The 21,797-nt window shown below is 37.3% G+C and overlaps 1 protein-coding gene across 1 annotated transcript; it reads right to left on the bottom strand.

Moving 5' to 3' along the window:
* Positions 1 to 336: 336 nt before the first annotated feature.
* LOC137993299 (suppressor of SWI4 1 homolog) lies at positions 337 to 21,773 on the bottom strand. The gene is made up of 15 exons (XM_068839050.1): positions 21,690 to 21,773; positions 21,138 to 21,293; positions 19,866 to 19,967; positions 16,505 to 16,555; positions 14,774 to 14,851; positions 13,713 to 13,805; positions 11,220 to 11,296; positions 10,552 to 10,659; positions 8,128 to 8,254; positions 7,281 to 7,359; positions 5,735 to 5,789; positions 5,149 to 5,223; positions 3,776 to 3,843; positions 3,396 to 3,482; positions 337 to 763 (listed from the first exon to the last, which is right to left on the bottom strand). Exons 1-15 carry the CDS (start codon positions 21,705 to 21,707, stop codon positions 549 to 551), a joined length of 1,389 nt encoding a protein of 462 aa, XP_068695151.1. The 5' UTR covers positions 21,708 to 21,773; the 3' UTR covers positions 337 to 548.
* Positions 21,774 to 21,797: the final 24 nt, after the last annotated feature.

The raw sequence follows: 21,797 nt of genomic DNA, 5'->3' as shown, positions 1-21,797 counted from the left end.
ATATAAGTGGAACACCCAAAGCATCCTCTTTTGCTTCAGCTGAAATTAAATGCCTGTTGTAAACAAGGGAAGTTGTAGGGAAGAAGAAAAGTACCTGAGGACAAGATATAAGTGGAACACCCAAAGCATCCTCTTTTGCTTCAGCTGAAATTAAATGCCTGTTGTACACAAGGGAAGTTGTAGGGAAGGAAAAATGTACCAGAGAAAACTTGATATTCTTTGTAAAAAGAAAATGGCACTTGAGAAAAGTATAAAAGGTTGCAGGTTTTTTATTTGGGGGGAGGGGGGGGGGGGTGCTTTTGTGAGTTTGTTTTTCTCTCTTAGGTGAATGCAGAATTTGTGAAGTCTCTTTATTAATGTTGGGACTCAATATTACTTCTTCAATATACCACTAAGTTAAAAAGAAAACACATTCATGAGACTAAGGTTGAAAATCATGAAGCCTAATAGTGTCCTTGAGCTCTCCAGCACTTCCTTTGAGTCCAAGATGTTCTGAGAAGTTATGACACACGATTGTCATTTTGTACGGAAGCCCACATCAACACAATTTACGTTTTTGATTTTCTTTTTATTTTAACATTTTTTCCCACTTTGTTCTTCATTCCACTTTTGATTGCCTTGAATTTGCCAAATTCCTTTAATTTTGTGTCTTTCCCAGACTTTTTTGTCTTAGTTGTGGTGTTTACAGTCTCTTCTTGCTTTCTCTTTTTCCCTGGCAACAAGCTTCCCTTTTGTTTCCTCCTCTGATTTTTCGGGAAGAGTTCTAAATAAGAAAAAAGAAGAAAAAATGTGAATACTTCCTTGACTTTCCTGAATAGGAGACTCTTCCCCACGGTCTCTCTTTTCCAGGAGATGGAAGAAAGAGACCCTGAGCATTTGCCATTTGTCAACAAAAACTGAAAATTCCTGTTGGAAATTCAAGTGGTACAGCTCATTCCACTGGAAGGTTTCCGAAAAAGATGGAAATCCTCAGAGGTATTCCTCTTTTCCTGTTCCAACCGAAATGGCCGGAAAAATCCTGTACCAAACTCCCACTCGACTCGGATCACTTCGGCCTCTCTTCTGGCCTTTTGACACTGCAGATGCAGCCTCCATTTTGATTTATTCTTTTCTTCCAACTGCGAGAGACTCTGGCCTGGTGAAATGCCACACCGGGAAATTCCTGCAACATTGCGGGCATTCCATTCCAAACAGATTTTCTGTGCAAAATGGTAAACGTTCCCTGGGAGGGGGGAAAATTGGTGAATGGAGGAAGAGGCACCTTGCATGACCTGTCTTAGGGTATACAAAAATTTGGTTTTATCAACGGAGTTGATAATGTAAATTGGCCACCGTACAGAGATTCTAAAAGCTGACGTTTCGAGCGTTAGCCCTTCGTCAGAGCGAATCGAGGGATTATGGGTTACGAGTAGTTTTTATAGTAGAGTAGGAGCTACGCTATTGGTGGTAACATGGCAACGTGAAAAATAGGAATATATTAGTTAAATGAAAAGCGTTCGTTAATACCGTGAGGATTAAGGGTGCCGATTTGAAAGATGAATTTTTGTTCCAGATTCTTGCGGCTTTCCGTCGTACCTAGATGTAGGGAAAGGCCGCAGATAGCCATGTGTTTTTTGGAGTGGTTAGGCAGATTGAAATGGCGAGCGACTGGCTTGGATGCATCCTTGTCATTCTTCTCAACATCGCGAAGGTGTTCGCGGAATCGGTCACCTAGTCGTCTACCTGTCTCACCAATGTATAATTTATTGCATAACGTGCAGGTTATGCAATAAATGACATTTGTGGAGGTACATGTGAAACGATCGGTGATCTTAACAGATCGCTTAGGTCCCGATATCTTGCTAGTGTTAACAATGAAAAGACAAGTTTTGCATCGTGAGCGCGCGCATTTGAAAGTGCCGGGTTGCTCGTTAGTTTTGAGCGCGCTTCTAACTAAAAAGTTGCCTACGTTTTTGTCGCGTTTGAATGAAATAAGTGGAGGTTGCGAAAAGATTCTACCAGTCTCGGGATCATTTTGGAGTAATTTAAAATTACTAAGAATGATGCTTTTGACTGCGTGATTATGAGGATGGAAAGTGAGGGTGAATGGAATTCTGTCATTCTTATCTTTTTGTGACGTTTGTAGCGATGACTGTCGATCAAATTGTTGGGCGCGATGATGGCCCGCTTTGACCACAGAGACAGGATAGCCACGTTTTTCGAAGAACTGGCACATCTCCTCTGATTTGCTGGAAAAATCGGAGTCATCACTACATAGACGTCGAAGTCTAAGAAATTGAGAATAAGGGATGGAGTTCTTGACATGTGATGGATGTGACGATGAATACAACAAATAACTGTGTGAATCAGTAGGTTTGTAGTGCACACTAGTACATAGCACGTTGCTTCTAATAGAAACGTTGATATCTAGAAAAGCCAATGAAGTTTCCGAAATTTCCCAGGTATATTTAAGAGCCGGATGAAAAGAGTTGACGGAGGTTATAAATTGATCGAGTTCTTCTCTGCTGGATGAAATAGCGCCGATGCAGTCGTCGATGTAACGGCCGTAGAGTTCAGGTTTGGGGCCGTTGTACTGACTAAAAAATTGGTGTTCAACATATCCTACAAAAAGATTGGCATAGCTAGGTCCCATTCTTGTGCCCATCGCTACACCATTAATTTGTTTGTAATAGTTGCCGGCGAATGAAAAACAATTAAGCGTTAAAACTAGTTCGGCAAGGCGGAGGAGCGTTTCCGAGCTAGGTTCTTTGACAGTGCGTTGATCGAAAAAGTGTTTAAGTGCTTGAAGACCTTCGCTATTAGGAATGACTGTGTATAGAGATGTAATGTCCATGGTGAAAATAAGTTTGTCTTGGCCGGAGAAATTGAAATCGCGGAAAATTTGTAGTGCGTGTGTACTGTCTTTAATGTATGATGGCAAAGATTTTACGATAGGCGTCATAATCCCCGAAAGGTCCTTTTAATTCTCTTTTCACTTGATGTACACACTGCAAGAAGTAAATTATCTACTTCAAACTTATCATGAAAAAGAAAAGATGCGAGAATACATTTGTATCACCATGAGACGTCAGTTCTTGGCCCTTTTGAAGATAAGCGCTGAAAGGGTGTGTTCCTTTGGGATGATCTGAAAAAGGATCACTGATCCAAGATCATGGTGCATCAAAGGAACCGAAAACATCTTATCTCAGAGTGCATTCATTGGTTCATTTGATGCACCGTGAATGTGATCCTAGTGATCTTGGATCAGTGACCCTTTTCAGATCATCCCAAAGGAACACACCCTATACCTTTAGATTTATAGTTTTTCCATCTGATTCCTAAGATTCTTTTCCCTTCACTTCAAATTGCTGACTGTGATTTTCCCATCTGCTGACTAATTGGTTATTAAAACTTACCAGGGTCGGGTTCTTCGCCAACTTCCTGTCTGTACCAATCAGCATCATCACTGTCAATAACCTCACTCGTGTCCATGGCAACATCCACTGGAAGAAAAAATACTTTTAGCTACAGTGTTAGTGTTTGCATTTAGCATGTTGGTTATGTGTATAATAGAACAGAGATTTCTGAGCTTCTAAAGAAAATCCTTCCCAATTCAGAGTTGGTTTAAAATCCCACGTTTTAAACTTTATTTAGTTGGAAATGAAACATTTTACATCATCCTTGTCTGTTGTTTGGGTGATGCCACTAGTCAAACAGAATTACACACCACTGTCATTGAACTTGTGAAGAGAAAAGGGAGACTGCAATCAGCCAAAAAATGAAGCATAAAACAAACCTGTATTATCAGTCTTATCAGGTGTCTCTAATTTCTGTTTTTTCCTTTGACCTTCCATACTCCGTGTTCTGTGTAAAACAACAACAGTAGTGTGTGACCTTTAACATTATGTCTATGTGGCCGGACATGCAGAATCACCAGTGGACCTGAGAAAAGTCTTCCACAATATAAAAACCTCAAACTCAATTTTGGTTGTCTCACTTCCAATTCACAGGAACTCTAGTTATGACTCTACTTAAGACACATTCAAGTTGACATTGTCTCCAAAAGAAGATGGTAACCCAATCAGGCTGATTTCAGCAATTTCAAGAAAATGACATCATTAGTCAATGACGACCCAATGCAAGAGTTTACTGTGTTCAACTTGTGAAATATAGAAAAATCAAACACGAATGCACAAGGTTGAGAAATTTGCTAGGAGAAGAGTACATGGACACACCCCACCACCCCTAGGGTGTGAGCTCCAGGTCCTCAGCTTTGGGGGGAAGGGGGGGGGGGGGTACCTGACATCTCAACCGCCCTTTAAGTTGGAACAAATTGTAGAGAGCATGCTGAACCCTGAGAACTTTCTTCTTCTATTGCCCAGATCAATGTTACTTCCCAAACAACTGCACCTATACTCGAGGCTTTGCTTTCCCTTTTTCCCCGGTGAAGTGTAGTGGAAGCATGGGACTTGAAGCGTGACGTGACAAATGAAAAAGGACTGGGGAGAGTGTGGTTGGCTGTTGGCTTTTGTTCTCGTTCTTGTTATCGTGTTGTGTTTATAAAAAAAAAAAAAAAAAAAAAAAAAAAAAAAAAAGAGAACTTTCTTCATTTCTTGACTTCGAACACCCCCCCACCCCCCTTCCTTAACCCACTGATAAGAGCCTGGAGGTCATGTCAAATTCAGAGCAAGACACTCACTGATAGATACATGTACTGTACATGCAATGATTATTCAATTAAGGTTGTAACTGGAATAGATACTCCAAAATAAGGTGAGACACTTAGTTTTGTGTATATAAAGTACCAAATGACCTTTCCAAAGTTTTATTAATAAGTGTAAACATACATGTTGTTAGTGGAGGCACCAGAACAATTTATAAAAGTTAATGATTTTGAGTTGGTGCTTAGACCTTATCACTAGAGCTCAGTGCCTAACCCAGCAGTTATTCTCTGCCTAAACTACATACATGTATGTTGCTTATCTGCCAAATAAAGCGGGTTAACACTGTTCAAAGTTGTCAGGTATTGTCATGTAATGTCATTAAATATTGCAGCTGCATATATGTGTCACAAAGTGCCTCATCATAGTATCCATTCTACATGTAGTCATAAACTTTTAAAATGTAACACATCTGAAAACAACTAGAACTTTATTTAAGATAACTAACCTGTGAAGAGCTTTTTCTTTTTCTTTTCTCTTGACATTGTCCTCTTGCTGTCTCCGTCTTTCCTCTTTCAATTTCCTGTATATCAAGAAGAAAATGACAAGACTACAACGGTTATGTGACGGATCTTTACAACCATTCACCTGTTACTTTGGATCCACTACAAGGTTGACTTTCAAGGACCCGAGAGCTTTACAACATGGACCACATACAACAACATCTACTCTAGGAGAAGAGTGTGTAGGTTCTTAATTATTGTCCAAATTAAAGTGATGACACAAGGCTTTTCTGAGAAGAAAGCAATTAACGTGACCCATGCAGATGAAATTATATGACAGCACTTTCTATATATCAGTGTAGTAAATGAATATTGTTGTAACCCCAACTACAAAGTTGATCCTCAAGTCACCAAGATTATCAGCTCAAAATGTTAGAACTTGAATACAAACCACAGGGCCCCAAATTTTACTATTTTAATGATAAAATCAATTCCAAACAAGTTGCCAGACAAAAATTGGCGATGTTTTAATAGGCCATTTAGGCTGACTTCAAATGCTTCTCTTGGAAATTAAATTAAATTCTACATTACCTTTTCTCTTCTCTCTTCTTTTTCATCTCTTGAATTTCTTCAGCAGTTTTTTTAACTAAAAAACAAAAAGATGACCAAAAAGAACAAAATAAATTCGCCAGCAAGGGTCCTAATTAACAAGTGATTATTTATTATACATGTAAAATTATACGTTTTTCTTGGATTCGTAACAAGACTAAGACAGCCTGAAAACTGCCTGTTCAACAAACGGTCAACAGCACGAGTTCTTAGCAGATAGAATTTTTTATTTAAAACAGTATTATTCAAAGAGAAATGTGTTTATAGATGATGACTCAGGGATACACGGAAAAGTGTGAGTGGTTCTAAATTAAATAGAGACAAACGTGACCTAAGAGGCCCTACCACTGAGCTATCATAGACTATTGGGAGTTTTAAAGGGAACCTCCACTAGAGCAACAAAATAACTTTAAACCACAGAACATAATGATTATAATAGGCCATTTTCGAGTTCATGCCTGCATCCTCGTCAAAGCGAGTCTAAGAGCAAAGTTTTTGTTAGGAAAATTAGTTTTCATTCGTAAAGTAGAACTAATTACCATCACAAAAACTTCGCACTTAGACTCGCTTTGAAGAGGAGACATACATGAACTCGGAAATGGCCTACTGAAGTTGCTCAAACTTTTTCCAATGAAAGCGTTTGTATTCGAGAAAAATTAATAAATTTCAGAAACGCTTGTTTTGGCTTTCAAATTTCCCAGGCTCCACCATCTTGAATAATTGTTACGTGTCATGGTTGCCCTACTGTTCCAGAACAAACACTCTTTGTGTCAGAACAATAGGGCAACCATGTCACAATTATCCAAGAAGGCGGCGCCCAGTAGATTTGAAAGCCAAAACAAGCATTTTTGAAATTCATTTTTTTTTGGGATACATTTACACTTTCATTGGAAAAAGTTTGAACAATTTTAATTGTCAACATTATGTTCTGTGGTTTGAAGTTATTTTGTTATTTTAGGGGAGGTTCCCTTTAACCCTTTCACTCCTGTAAGGGCCAATGAGACTCATACATTTTACTCTGTCGAACGCCAGACGATTTTACTAGTCAATGGGGAACCCCACAGAAGTGAAAGGGTTAACAACAGCTAGGTTCACTCAAAAACTATGTCCCCATTTTTTTATTAAGTTAATTTAATTTAACCCTTTGACTCCTGTAAGGGCCAATGAGACTTAAGATGTATAGATTTTACTCTGTCTAACGCCAGACAATTTTACTCGTCAATGGGGAACCCCACAGGAGTGAAAGGGTTAAGGCCATCAAAGTACATGTAGGTTCAGAAAGCTAGGTGATAACATCATTATTGTCCTAATACACTGCACTGTGGGAATGTAGAACTATCTTTCAGTATGACTCAAATTTGATAGATTTGATGTTGCATGTTTTTTTATAATGAATACTAAAAGGTTTTTGGAAAGGAAAGTTATGAAACCAAAATGCCTCAAATCATGGTTTACTTGTCAATTTTTAGCAATGCCATCATATGGAGAAATACCATAAACTTGTGTCTCATAATTATGTAGTTCTCACCAAGTTCATGGAAAAGAACTTCTCCAGAGCACAGTCCTTCTTCAATTTTTATAAGTTGAAGGCAAAGACGTGGTCCAAGCTTAAAACAAAAAAAGAATACCATCATTTACAGTGGTTTCAATAAGTACCGACAGCTGACAAAAATCATTGGCACCTTCACTCCGAGAAGACGGCTACTTTTTCCCCTAAATTTAATTAAATTAAAATCCATTTTGACAAATAGACAGCCATTGGTTACTCTACTCAAACCAGTCACAAACTTCAATTTTATTGAAACCCCTGATTTACTGTATAGCTGCTCATGTGCATGCAGTGGTATTCATCAAAACCAAGGAAAGGACCTACACTAATCACCTAATCCTCTAGCTACAACACCAATTCAGTGGTTACAGTAAGTACAGAGAGCAAACAAAAACCATTGACTGCTACACTCACAGATGTAGGCTACTTTTTTTCCAAAAATTGATTCTCTGAAATCTAAGATTAAAATTCATTTTCACAATGACACAGTTGGGTACTCAGACCAGCATCAACTTCAAATTCCATTAAAAACCCTGCTCATTTTATGTACATCAAAGCTATTATCAAACAACAAAGTTTCAAAACTATGAAAAACATAATTATTTATAGCTATTTATTTTGACAATGTAGCTAACAGAGCAGCACTTTTTGGGAAGCTAAGGAGACTCTTGATGTACACTTCATTAATTATTTTTGCTGTGCCACCATTGGGATGTACATAGAGAATTTGAAATGAGTCTCTTAATAAACTTTAATTTATAGACCTCTGGCCTCTGCTACAATCAAAATAACACATTTCTAGATAGATTTGATTCTTCTCTGGTACCTCTGTGAGTCTTATCGCACTCTGCTGTGCCTTGACATTGCCTCGCCCAGGAACATTCTGTGGTAACGTAACTCTTGAGTCAGCAGGTGCTTCACCTTCACTCTCGGATCCATAACCACACCCACCTCTACCATATAAACATTGCAGGAATTAGACCAATGACAAGGAGTGTAAAACAAGTTTGCTTTCTGCTGGTACAAGATTGTAATCATTATAAAATAATGATCTCAAATTACGGTCAATGGATTTAACTCAATGATATATTCACAGCGATAATTGACAGACTGCTGCAAAGAGAGAAAAAAAAAACACCAAATGTAATCCACCATGCAATCTTGCCCTCTAACCAAGTTTACCTCAGTGTTTTTTCATTTCATATATTTGCTTATCACAATACATGGTATTTAGTGAAGGGATTGTAAAGGAAAAAATAACATTACAAGGGAGGTTTTACAAGATAAAGACAGCATAAATTCCTGGGTGTGTGTGGTGGCAAAAGAAGGGAATTCTTTTGAGTTGGTAGCCACCTACAAGTACTGAAGAACACATAAAGGAAAGAGTACCAAACTTTAATAAAATTGCTTTGCAAAGCCTCAGACAAACAAACATGATGGTAATTTTATGTGTGTAATTACGGAGGAAATTAAAGATATATTGGACCAAAAACTAAAATAAAAAGAGAAAACAAATAAGGAATTGGTTACATCAGTAATAATATTAATACATGTGGTAATTATCATTATTAGGCTTCCCCACTGTATTAAACATAGACATGGGTTGTGAGGAATACAATTGTGAAGGCAATTTAGCAGATGAATGTAAGTACTTAGACAAGGCTTTCAGTAAGAACAACTTTCTACAACTGTGACTTTGTTACACACAACTGCACAGAACCAAATGCTATGCCCGTGACCCCCCTTTGTAAGCCTTTTTTTTACGCAAACAACTTACAATATTCAGGTGATGAAAACCCCACAATCTGGTGAGTACCCTCTGTTTGACACAACACACAGCCTAACAATGACCGGATTATTTTTTTCCCTACAATACACATACAGACCTTAGACCAAGACAAATGGAAATACAACAATCACTATTAAGTGTATAGTCTTCACAGCCGTGACACCTGGGCTTAACTGACAGCTGACCAATAACATAATTTTGTTGACCAATCACATCAACAACTAGAGTGTTAACACCATCTACTGATGTTTAATGAACACAAAGAACTTGACTTTGTCCAAACAGTCCTTTTCAGGACAACACTACTCCAGACAATCAGACTTCCCCTAAAAGAACCTACCCTATAATAATAATAATAATAATAATAATAATAATAATAATAATAATAATAATAATAATAATAATAATAATAATTATATTGGTGAAACCAATAGACATTTCGCCACTCGCATCCGTGAACATCTCGCCTCCGACAAACATTCCCACATATTTAAGCACTTGAGAGGTTCTGAAAATTGTCGCTCCCGGTGTTCAGAAGACTGTTTTAAAATCCTCGACTCTGCTTCCACACGTTTCCAATTGAAAATCAAAGAAGCTATGCATATCCTTTGGGAGCAGCCATCTCTAAATTCCCAAGTCAAACATCTTAATTTATCCCTTTCATACTAATTAGTTTCTTTTCTTAGCCTAAACAGTTTGGTTTTTTCTGTTTTGTTTCGTGGTTGGGTGTTTTTATTTTATTCTGTTCTCGCCTTCATCCTTAATTATTCATGTTATATCTCACTTTGTTACACTATTTATTGCTCAACTTTAGTTTATTTCTCATTTGTCAACTGACGATGGATGATGTTTCATCCGAAACATGTATTGATTAAATATGAATTTCAAAAACATCGTATGGATCATCAAAGCGATATCTTACTTCGTGCTGCTAAGAAGTTTTGGTAATAATAATAATAATAATAATAATAATAATAATAATAATAATAATAATAATAATAATAATAATAATAATAATTGTCGCGGCTAATCGCCGTCGCAAGTACAGCAACGACCCAGCTCAACAAGGTCGAACCGAAAGAATACAAAGGCGCCTCTGGCAGCTGCTATACGGTCCATGTGTGACCTTTGAGCACAGCTTACAGCCAGCTGGAATCAGCTGAATGTTGGTTTTTGCTGAGGGGGAGAAAAACCCTCGAAGCAGAGAAGAGAACCAACTCAAACTCAACCCACTTATGGCGTCGGGTCCGGGAATCGAACCTGGGCCACATTGGTGAGAGGCGAGTGCTCTCACCACTGCGCCATCCCTGCTCCTATACCTACATGTAAGCTCATCTGTATTACGTTGTGCAGTCTATGGCACACTTGTCTTGCAACTTGCACATGTTTACAAGCATACTAACTGTAAGTCGTACTTCAAAGCAAAATTAATGTACAGTACTGTAAACTGAATCAACTTACTTCAGCACATAATCACTAATATCACTCAGCTGGGACATATTTGGAACCTTTGTTTGGATGAGTTTCTTAACACCACGGCTTATTCCAACAGGAGCAGCTTTGATGTTACTATAACAAAGATTGAAAAGACACTTGCAAAACCTCAAAGCCCCTTTGCATTATTTCAAAGTACTTAACAGTATTTAATGAAATATACACTATACTTTATACCTGCATGATTATCATAGCTCACAATCATTATTATTGCCAATTACAATAAGTTCAGCAAAATTCTCAGAATGGAATGAATTTTAATTCAGCTGTCCATATCATCTTTCCTGTGAACAAATGTATTTACTAAAGAGGCCAATACTGGGGCAAAATAATATTAATTTTATTGATTTAAATTTATACATAATTTATTCCGAACTCTAGTGGGATATCAAGGGAATCTCTGAATCAAGTGGAATGAAAAGAGGACAAATGCAAAAAAAACAACATTTTCATCTTATTTTTTCATAATGTTTCCCTCATTGTTTGCAAGTGTGATACTTGCAACAAAGAAAACTTCATCATTGCTTACTCTTCACAAAACATTCAGACTGCACTTCTTGATTTAAATTGTTACACACTAAAAACATATTTTGCTTTGCATTTTATGCCACGCAACATGAGACGGTTTTACTTACTAATGTCTTAAGTCAATTGTTTTTGAATCAGACTTGTAGTTCAGTAGGACACATCGCTTGATCTCTGAGAGACGCACCTTTTAGAGCAGAAATGTGGAGATTTACACCACACATTAATAACTATGTTTAATAAAAACAAAGAACAAACTATAGGTATACTACACTTTGTGAGGAGTTTGTTTAGTTGACTTTCCATTAATTTATGAAGTTATTATATTACATTGATTTTTCCGATATCTATGTCACAGGTCACATATGCATACTATTGCACTTGGAGGTAATGACCTGAGACAAAAAGGCATTGTGTGTAAAGAGGTAACTAATAAAACAGTAGTCTGACAAGGATATACAGTTATTATGATTTATTGATAGCTTGATAGCCCTGAATAATTGCTCAGCATTATGCTTTGAATACATTTTGTGCATTTTCTGAATGAACTATGACATGGAATCACATATAGGTGTACATGTTCATGCATGTATTCACATTAATCAATAGATCACATATCTAATTGACATGAAGTCCTCCATTGTTGAGGGTGTTGGATGGTGTAAGCCCTTGATGAATTCAGAAAATAATTATTATTGAGACCTGGGCCAGTAGCCTACACTTCTAAAAGGACTCCCATCCATGCTATCATGTGACTCGATTTAGAACAGTCACTATACCTGTAAATAAGCGAGCTGCTGCTAATATTATTTTTACAAAATTAATTCTAATAGACCGAATGCATAAATGGTGGCCAAAAAATATTCTTTTGTTTGTGTGCTAATTAGCCTCACTAGCCTCGTTTGCATCGACAAAATACAAAAGAAAGGTGGCTTGAGAGCGAGGCTAGTGAGTCTCATTAGCACATAAACAAAAGAATACACTTTTGGCCGCCATTTATGCATTCGGTCAAAAATTTATAATTACAGTACACAACAGTATTACAAATTAATGTATGTACCGGTATATAAGTTGTCGGTCAAATCCGTTTTCAGGTTGTATCCGTTTTTACCTAAGTTAAATTTGTGATCCTCATTTTACCTATAGGTTGAATATTAAAGCAGCTATCAATTTTCCAAAAAGGACTGAAAACACCTCCACCTGACCTCAAGCACTGTCTTACCAATCTCAACACATCATCTTAATGATTTATATTATCTTATCGGTTTCTGTATTCATTATGCAGTTATCGACATTACAACACAGTAAGAGATCAAAGAACTGTACTGTGCACTCAGCGGTACTCGAACTCGAATCCTCCAGATCTGTGGTCCTGCATCTTCACCAATACACCACAACGACGAACATGCTTAACCCATCACAGTTCTTTAATTTCATTATTTACTTTTGTGTATAAGTCAATTGGTATTCATGTATCATAACCAAAACTACTCCTAACCTGACCCTAATTTTCTCCAGGCTTAATTTAGACCCAAAAAATGTTTCTTCAAATTCATCTGAGTGCGTATTCAGAACCAAGGTAAAATGAGGATCATCAGTTTAACCTGGGCAAAAACGGATTCAACCTGAAAACGGATTTTACCAGCAACATATACACCTGAATAAATTGTTCAACATAAAATGTGCAGATATTTTACAAGTTGCGTGGTATTTTTCCGATCCCAGAAGGTTCGCAGAAAGATACAAGCAACAAATAAAATGTTCGCACATATTATATGTTAAACCATTCAGTAAGGGATTTACATGTATTATTCCACTATATTGCCATTTTTTAGTATTTTGGCTTCTTCCTGCACTGACAGAGAAACATATTGATTGCCTAATCAGGCATATGCAAATGATGAAAACAACACAGACAAGACCATTCAAATGTCCTTTATTTGATTGGATAAACGAAATGACTAGTGACAAGCGATGAGAAGCCAATTTCTCAGGCTTTGCATCATGTTGAAAACAATAAATTTCTTTCATTGAAAAACTCCTGTTCTGTCCGTATTTGCTCTGTTCTAAACCGGTCAAACTGGGACACTACAATGTACATGTATTATCATGTCATATGATAAAATGCCGTAAGACACAATAATATTATTATGTAGTGCAATAGTAACTTCTTACTAACCGAGGGTGAGGGCCGTACTGGGGAATATTGGCCCAAGGTCGTGGCAGTACGAACCGAGCGCAGCGAGGTCCGTACAAAAATGACCGAGGGTCAATATTCCCCAGTACGGTCCCGAGCAAGTGAGGTTAGTAAGTAGTTTATTATATGGCTTTTTAATTACCTTTTGCTTGTTTTTGCAAGCCCGTAATCGGCCCGTGGGTATTACAGAAGAATAATGCCCTACAATTCAGTCACAATTAGCCAATCAGAGTGCGCGTTATATCGGCTACAAACACAAGCCATATAATAATAATTATTATTATTGTTAATTACAAGCTGTAAATACATGTACAAGGCAAGAACCATGCCTCGAAAAATTATTTTAAACAAAGAGGTTTACAAAAGACTTTGCATGTATAAGACTCTTTGAGCTGTCGACATTTACCCTTTGAATGTTTATAGAAGGAAATAAATTTTGGAACATTGTGGTCATCAGTTTCATTGGAAGAGTGTCTTCGGAAAAACCATTCAAAACCAACTGAAAGAAAATAAAAGACAAGCATGCAACTCAAATGTGTAAATATCACCAGTGATGATGATGATGATGATGAATTAAGTGTCAAGTGATTTAATATTTAATTAAGTGGCACTAATTGGGGACAATACAGAAATCAATTGAAATCATATCAAATCAACTCATATCAAATTGTAGGTTGGTTTTTGAGGAGAGAGGAAAACCATGATACAGAGAAAAACCTCAGAGTAGAGAACCAACAAACTCGACCCACATTGGTGGGAGTTACAGTACCAGGGATAGAGAAAAGTTAAAATTCCAATTTGACCAGCAGACAAGCAAACTTCATGACCCACTTGCCTGAGGCATTTTTTCATCTTTTTGAGTGTTAAAAATCTTGATACCTGTTGTTTTTATTTAACTGAATGAACTTGCCCAGGGGGCAAGTGGTCAGAGCTTGCAAAAGCACTAATCTACTTGCTCCGGACGACTGGGCAGGGGTTTTCTCATGCCCTGGTTACACATAAAAGCTCTCACCACTGCACCTGCCCTGCCCCCCGTAAGAAGCCAGTTTACACTGACAACTGTCAACTGACCAATAGCAGAATTATATTAGAAGTTCAACTCCTTAAAGGTTTAAAAAGAAAATTGAAACCTTTCCTAAAGAATCAATTTGTATCACATCGTATGCACACATTAATTTTTTATTTAAAAATCCTCTCCTTTCCAAAATTACCCTCTAAAGTACATATACATGTACCAAAGTTGACTGTTTGGTTGCACTTGCGTGTGGGTACAACAATTTTCAAACAAGTTTCTCAGTCTTCAAATCCAAGTGTTTCAGATATTTACCGCAATACTTAAAAGAATTAATGTAATTCATAAGAAAATACAGTTGTTGTTTTTTAACTGATGATAAAACATAACCAATAAGTTAGGAAATTAATTCACATATATAAAGTGGTACATAAGTTTATTTTTCTCCATCTCACCAGAGGTGGCTGCTTGAATTGTGTGTGAAAGGTCTGGGGTTTCTTGACCAAAGACACCACATCTTTTGTCAAAGAATACTGCGAAAATAAAGAAAGGAAAGTAGATTACATTTTGCCTACTTAATCTCAGACTGTAAAATAAACACACCCAACCACAACCTACATTTTCAATAATGTTAACTACAAAAAAAAAGTTGCATGGCCGGTCATAGGGTTAGTACTCTATCTGAGTGGGTGCTGAACGGACACAGACTGCATCAACAAGGGGCCTAACAGCCTCCTTCTCGAGGGGTGTCTGAAGTAATGCCATTTTTAAAAGAACGTCGTCAAATGTCACATTCTTAAAGCAAAATTAATGATCATGTTTGGACAACTTCATGTTGTCATTGTCTAAATGAACTTTAATTGATATTAGGTCTGAAAGATTCTTTCTTTATTTTCTTCAGTTTAGTGGAAAAAAGCAGCTAACACTTTTCATCAGCAGTCAGTGCTTATTGAAACCACTGATTCTGCAACAAGAGCTTTTTAACCTTAATCCAATATGTTATAAAGGTGTCATTTCCTACTGGCTTAAAATTGTAGTGACATGTCCTCAAAACAAGCTAGAGGTGCTTATTAAAGCAGGTCATCTGGAACAATAGGTTTTTACATTATTATTGTAAACAAAAAATCAATATATTTTCCCCTCTGGCATCAACTGGAATCATTTACATTTCTCACTTATTTGACACTGAAAATATCTCTTTTTTACCCTTCAATTCCTTGTGCATTAAAATTGACAGCAAGTTCAATTTTCTACATTATTATAGTATCCTTTCTTCTATTCCTTCATCCTGGAAAAAGCTAGTAAATTCTAACAATTAAAGTAACTACACATTGCACCCCTTAATTAAATCCGTCAACCACCTCATCATTATAGGGAAATATTATCTATAAATTAAGTTTCAGGTTTGCAAATTTATGTCTTGAGTTCACGACTAATCACAGGGTTCGTACCCTTAAGAATTTTTAAAATTCCATGACTTTCCATGACCTTTTCCATGACTTTTTCCAGTTTTCCATGACCTAAACTTTAGCCGCCAGTTTCGAAAATTGTCAAAATCGTCCTTGTATTTGGAGTATTTTCAGACATAACTCGCCTGAAATTTATTTTGTCCTTGCTTCCACTTCTGCAATAATTTACGTACCACACGTAACTATAATTTTCCATGACTTTCCATGACCGACAATTAAATTCCATGACTTTCCAGGCCTGGAAACTGAAATACTTCAATTCCATGACTTTCCAGGTTTTCCATGACCTGTACGAACCCTGAATCAGGTACTAAATCAGGTGAACAAGATAGATTTTGTAAAAAATAAGTGCAAAGCTTCTACCAGTAATTCTTCAAAACGAAAAAAGTAGCCTATGTTTCTTCTTACTCATGCTTGACAATGAAGGAGCTGCTTGTTGTAGTATTTACATACATGGCTTCTTCAGACAGGTTAAAATTGTTTGTTTTGTGTGCCAAGTGTATCTAAAAATAAATCAATTGGTGACTGTGCTGGGACTAGGCTGCAAGGTCTCACTCTTATCTAATTCACTCTTGACAGTAAGTAATATTTGTAAATGTTGAAATAAATGTTTAATATTATTTGTTAAAAAAATAAAACTAAAAGTAAAAAGAAAGAGAAAACGATAAATTTCTGCAACTTAATGGTTAAACAAATTATGGCAGCCTCATAGAGTACCTGTTGAATTTTAAATGTAAGTGTAGGTCCTCTGGGGACACGGCAAAATCTCTAAAAAGCAAAACAAGGAAGCATACAGTATCCACTGGTAACATTTTGAGGTTGCAAAAACTAATTTAAAACAAAAATTACAAAACATAAGACTTTGTGCAGACTGCATGAAAATAATTTAATGCAACCTCGTTCCCACGTTCTCTCTCCTACTCGTCGAGAGACCCTGGTTGGGTCTGGTCACGTGTCCCCCTGAATCTGGGAGATTACAAACAAAGAATTTGGGGGAGGGGCAGATAAGTGTGAGATTTGTCTCTGCAGAGCGTAGATGGAAAGTACAGCCATGAAACGGTCATGACTAGACAAAACCCTGAACACTGTGCCGAAAATAATGCACAAAATCGTTTGACAGCGAAAGCATAACAAACTTCAGAATATCTGGATGTTAATCTATGGGGGAAGCTTTCCTCTTCAAATATTGGCATGTGCAGAGGAAATCATGGATTCACCACTTGTGCAGTCAAAAATAATTTACACAGTGGTATTCATATTGATCGAAACGCATTGGATTTGAATTGCCATTTCTATGTTGTGGAGGCCACATTGGAAAACAAATGTATGTGTTTTCATGACTACGATTATATAGTTTGACAGGGCAAAGAAAAGCTGAATCAAACGTCGCCGTTCTCGCTGACCTCGAAAATTAATTAAATAGGTTGAAGCAACAGGAAGAGAGAATGCACCGCCCAGACACAGCTTGATTGTTCAAATGAAAAGAGGTAAACAGAGTCTTGAAAAAGTATATTTTTATCTACGGCTCTGTCTTTCAGTTTTTTTCGTCCTCGTTTAAAATCAATCGAATAGCCGTAAGCATCTTTGTTAAAAATTGGCTTGCAAGACCGCCAACCATTTATAGTTCCTTTTATATTTTTCAGGAGGGTTAGGTATGCTTACAATGTAGTTTAAGAGGATTTTAAGAAATCACTGGGCTGCATGTGTTTTTAAATAAAGTTTTCATATGGATCATGTACAAGAAAGCCTTTCACTTGGAAGGTTATGTTGTCTGTTTTATCTCTGTTAATACTGCATGATTTCCTGTTGTCATCCGTCACGTTGTGCTAATCCTTTGCATTTGTTTGTAAGCACTCAAGGCTGTTGCCTAACAGGAGCCCGGTAGCCTGGGGCTCCCAAAGAATAGCTCTGGGCGCCTTAATTTTTCACAGCAACACCTTTCACTTCATATGTTGGGCTCCTAAGTTCTCAGCGTTTAGCTCTGAGGGCCCCTTTAAAATATTCTTAGGCAGCAGCCTTGGCACTATATTATAATTATCTCTAATTACCACTAAAAGCGATATGTTTTTCTATTGCTCATTGTAACAAAGACTTGGGGGTGGAGAAAGCTGACATTTCATTTCAGAGTATGGCTTTCCGTAAAGTCACTAGATCTAAAATATTATTTCGACAGTTCAGCAAATATGAATTCCCTGCTCCTGCTAAGACCACTGACGGTCTAGGATTGGCAGTATACTGATTCGGCCTGATTACCAGTAGCCGCTGTCAGGCAAACATCAATACTTTTAATGCAAGTTTAACATAGAAGGATTTTCCCTTCAATATAAACACGCTTGTGGAGAACTCAAGATCATAGATAATCTTTTTTTATTAGCGATTGGTGTCCTCGGTTTAACAGCAACAACGCGAGTTCTCGCTTTCTCCTCTGGCAAAATAATAAACTTGTTTATCTAGCAGCAGTTCTTCTTGGGCAGAAAATTTTCATTTCAGTTATAGTTGTAGGGTTAGCAAATCTACCTTGCTTGTGTAAAGCCCTTCGATCATTGCGTGAACAAGACACAAAATTGTCGGGCAAAGTCTCCTCCCTCGGAAATAATTTTGTTCTGGAGACACGTGACCAGACCCAACCAGGGTCTCTCTCTCTCTCTCTCGCTCTGTGGGGAAGGGCACGGGAGAACCCTGGGAACGAGGTTGAATTTAATGAGGCTAAATATCATTTAGGAAAAGTTAAAACCGAGCCAAATGCAGCGGTTTCTCCTGTGATATTTGGGGGGAATCTAGGGAGATTTGCAGGGGCATTGCCATGTGCTTTGGCTTGAGTCACCTTGTGGCTTACTTGCTTGCTTTTCTCTTCCTCCCTCCCTCCCATGATTTAAGGTAAGTATACATTCCACACACTGGTCTCAGAGATGTGTTGACGGGTGCCGTGGGACATGGACTGTGGCTCGGTTGCCATGGTGACCTCCTTGCTACTGAGGGGAGTGCGCCTCCTCTCCTGCTACCTTTCAAGCACCTACCCTCCAGTAAATTGGCGCAGTGTTTTAACACGTACTAAAATGATTAGTTAATTACATTTCATAGATTTAACAGTGATTTCATTTCACAAACACCTTTTACAGTATCACCAGAAAGTACATCACATCACTTCCTTGAGACTTTCCCTTGGTACATACATGACTGTACAAGGCCGAGACAAAACACATGGTCAGGCTCTCCTCAGAAAAGCATACAGTACCTCGGAAAAACCTCAATTTGTAATTGAAATGCTACAGCAGAGTTTGAATGGGGTTTTTTAAGTACATGTACAGTGCAGCTCAAAGAAAGCGAACTACACTGTACTCATACTGTATACCGTACAGATACCAATACACATATACTGTATGACGTGTATGTTGACATTATTATGACTTTTGTTCAAAAATTGTATAAACACAAGAACAATCATGTACAATGTATGTCCTTCTTGCATGTGCCGTTGTTATTCAATGCCATACCACTGCATTGCACAACAAAAAAACAAATGATAATGCAAAAGTGGCAGCCCACAAATTTTATACGAAATTTGCATAATCAACACCTGTTCAATGAAAGCTGCAGACTGTTCATTTCATTTTCTGTGAAATCACAACAGGCACTGACATATTATGCAATACAATTCACTGATTGGAGTAGTGAAGTGTTCTCTCTTTAGGGACAAGATCTTTCCTTGAATGTTGTACATTTTTTAACACATGCCAGCTTAATTAATTCCAATGAGCAGTGCTTTATTGTCTTCTATAGCATCACCAGTTGCTAATACTGAAAAAACATAACATCTTTGGTTTGTTGGGTACAATTCACTACCCCATTCAAATGGTAAAGTGCTCTTTCTAAGACACAAGAATGATTATTTTTTTTCAATTTTCTTGAGGTCTGGCCTTGTTTCAGGGAACATATGTAAAAATGAAGGCAGTAATGTCAGAAGATACAGGGCAGAATGTACACTGTAAGTTTTCCTGAGCATTTTGAGCACCTCTAATACCCTGTACAGTATGGTAACACCCAAAAAAATGTTTGAACTGTTGATTAATATGCATACCAAGTATGTCCCCAATTCAGTTTTTGTCAATATCAACAGGTGTGTGACTCCAAGAGGGCCAGCCACATGTACAAAATCTTTCAATACATTCTTCTGACTGACCTATACACAATGTAGAATAATAAGGATCAGTTTAGAACAATTGGCATATTAAAGATATATTTCTATCAATAAACACAAGCAGCCTGTATTCTTCTTCCCACTGTCTCCAATGCCAAAATAATTCATCACGGTAAATTGGTTCACATATTTATCAATCTAACATTGAAGCAAACAATCATTGCAACTCATAAATTACAGTATTTCCAAAAAGATATTTACCGGTAATAATAATAAAATGTTACGAATGCAAAATATACTGTTACTTGTACACTGTAAAAGAAAGGTTCCCTGTGTGCGATGTTTGCTCGCTATTTCCTTTTTAATTAGTAGTTGCTGCATAAACTTGTTACATGTACACAATGGTTATATCACTTGTCCTACATCTTCAAATAACTAGACAGACCAATATGGTGACCCAACTTTCAAGGAATCAACCCTCAGCTTCACGAACATATGACATTACTTAATTTCCGCCTGCAAGTAGGCCACGTTCTCTACGATGTTTGAATTTCTCGAACTATAGACCGAATGCATAAATGGTGGCTAAAAAATACTATTTTGTTTATGTGCTAATTAATTAGACACACTAGCCTCATTTGCATGTGCAAAATACAAAAGAAATGTTGCTTGAGAGCGAGGCTAGTGAGTCTAATTAGCACATAAACAAAAGAATACATTTTTGGCCACCATTTATACATTAGGTCTATGTGTTACTGAAAGTAACTGCCAGGTACAGCCATTTTCTCAAATCGGAGATACAGTATATTGACACAAGAAACAGGTGATTGCTACTCACACACTTTTGACCTATTGTAGAGGAGATTCACTTTTCAGTTGACACAATAATAATTATTTTTAGCTTCCAGATTGACAGATATTGTCTCAATATGGTTCATAGATCGACCAACTACCTGCAAGTTATGCCCAGAATTTTGCAAAATATAGGGAAGATATCGTTGACGTCGCCTATTGTCATTAATGGACCAACCAGAGCTTCACTGGCTGTCAAAACAAAAGATCTTTTGTTCCTGTGGTTGGCAAATTTGAATAACAAAAGCAATGTTTGTAAACAGACATCTTCCCAATAGGGAGTCTCCACTTGAATGTAATTAGGTATTAGGATGCTAGTTCTACCATGTATAGGCTGCACTCCATTAATTACTTGCTTACTTTTAAGTTGGTAGCAGTGTATGGCTCCATAACACGTCTGATATCTACTTCAAGCTTTTGAACTGATTTCCCTATATTCCCACGGTGCATAACAAAACTGTGAGGAACTTTGTTAACCTCCTCCTCTGTTGACTCCCAGTGGGTCTTTCTTTTCTTCTAAAAAGAGAAGAGAAGTGAAAAATCATACTATGATGTCAACAATTTGACAAAATCAAGCTCGATAAACATTGAACTGTGAGTATCAAACAATTTATACTGTATTTGAACCTCACACTTTCTCTCGAATTAAAATCCGGGAGAAATCAAGCAAATCAGTGTAGCGACAAATTCGAAATGGCCAGATATTCCATTTGAAAGATATTCTATCTAACACCAATCTGCCTTTAAGAAACAGTATTGGAGTTCTATGCATATAAACAGCTACACTGTAAGCCAACATGGCGGCTCATATAAACACACTTGAAAGATTTTGGTAAGGGTGGGCCTCCATAAGTACTTCTTTCGAAACTCAAAAATTGTTTTCTGAGTGATGGTATGTTGTAATTTCCTTACCTTACGCGCCTTTCCCATTCTAAATATGAGACCTTTTTCTTCCTGAGTCAAACAAGAAAGCACGCTTGCAAAAAAAATTCCAGGCCTTCCACGTGCAAATACTCCTAG

The sequence above is a fragment of the Montipora foliosa genome, chromosome 2 (genome assembly GCF_036669935.1).
Source record: "Montipora foliosa isolate CH-2021 chromosome 2, ASM3666993v2, whole genome shotgun sequence".
Lineage (NCBI taxonomy): Eukaryota > Metazoa > Cnidaria > Anthozoa > Scleractinia > Acroporidae > Montipora > Montipora foliosa.
Note: the sequence above shows the minus strand (reverse complement) of the source record. Positions and strands in the feature narration are given on the sequence as shown.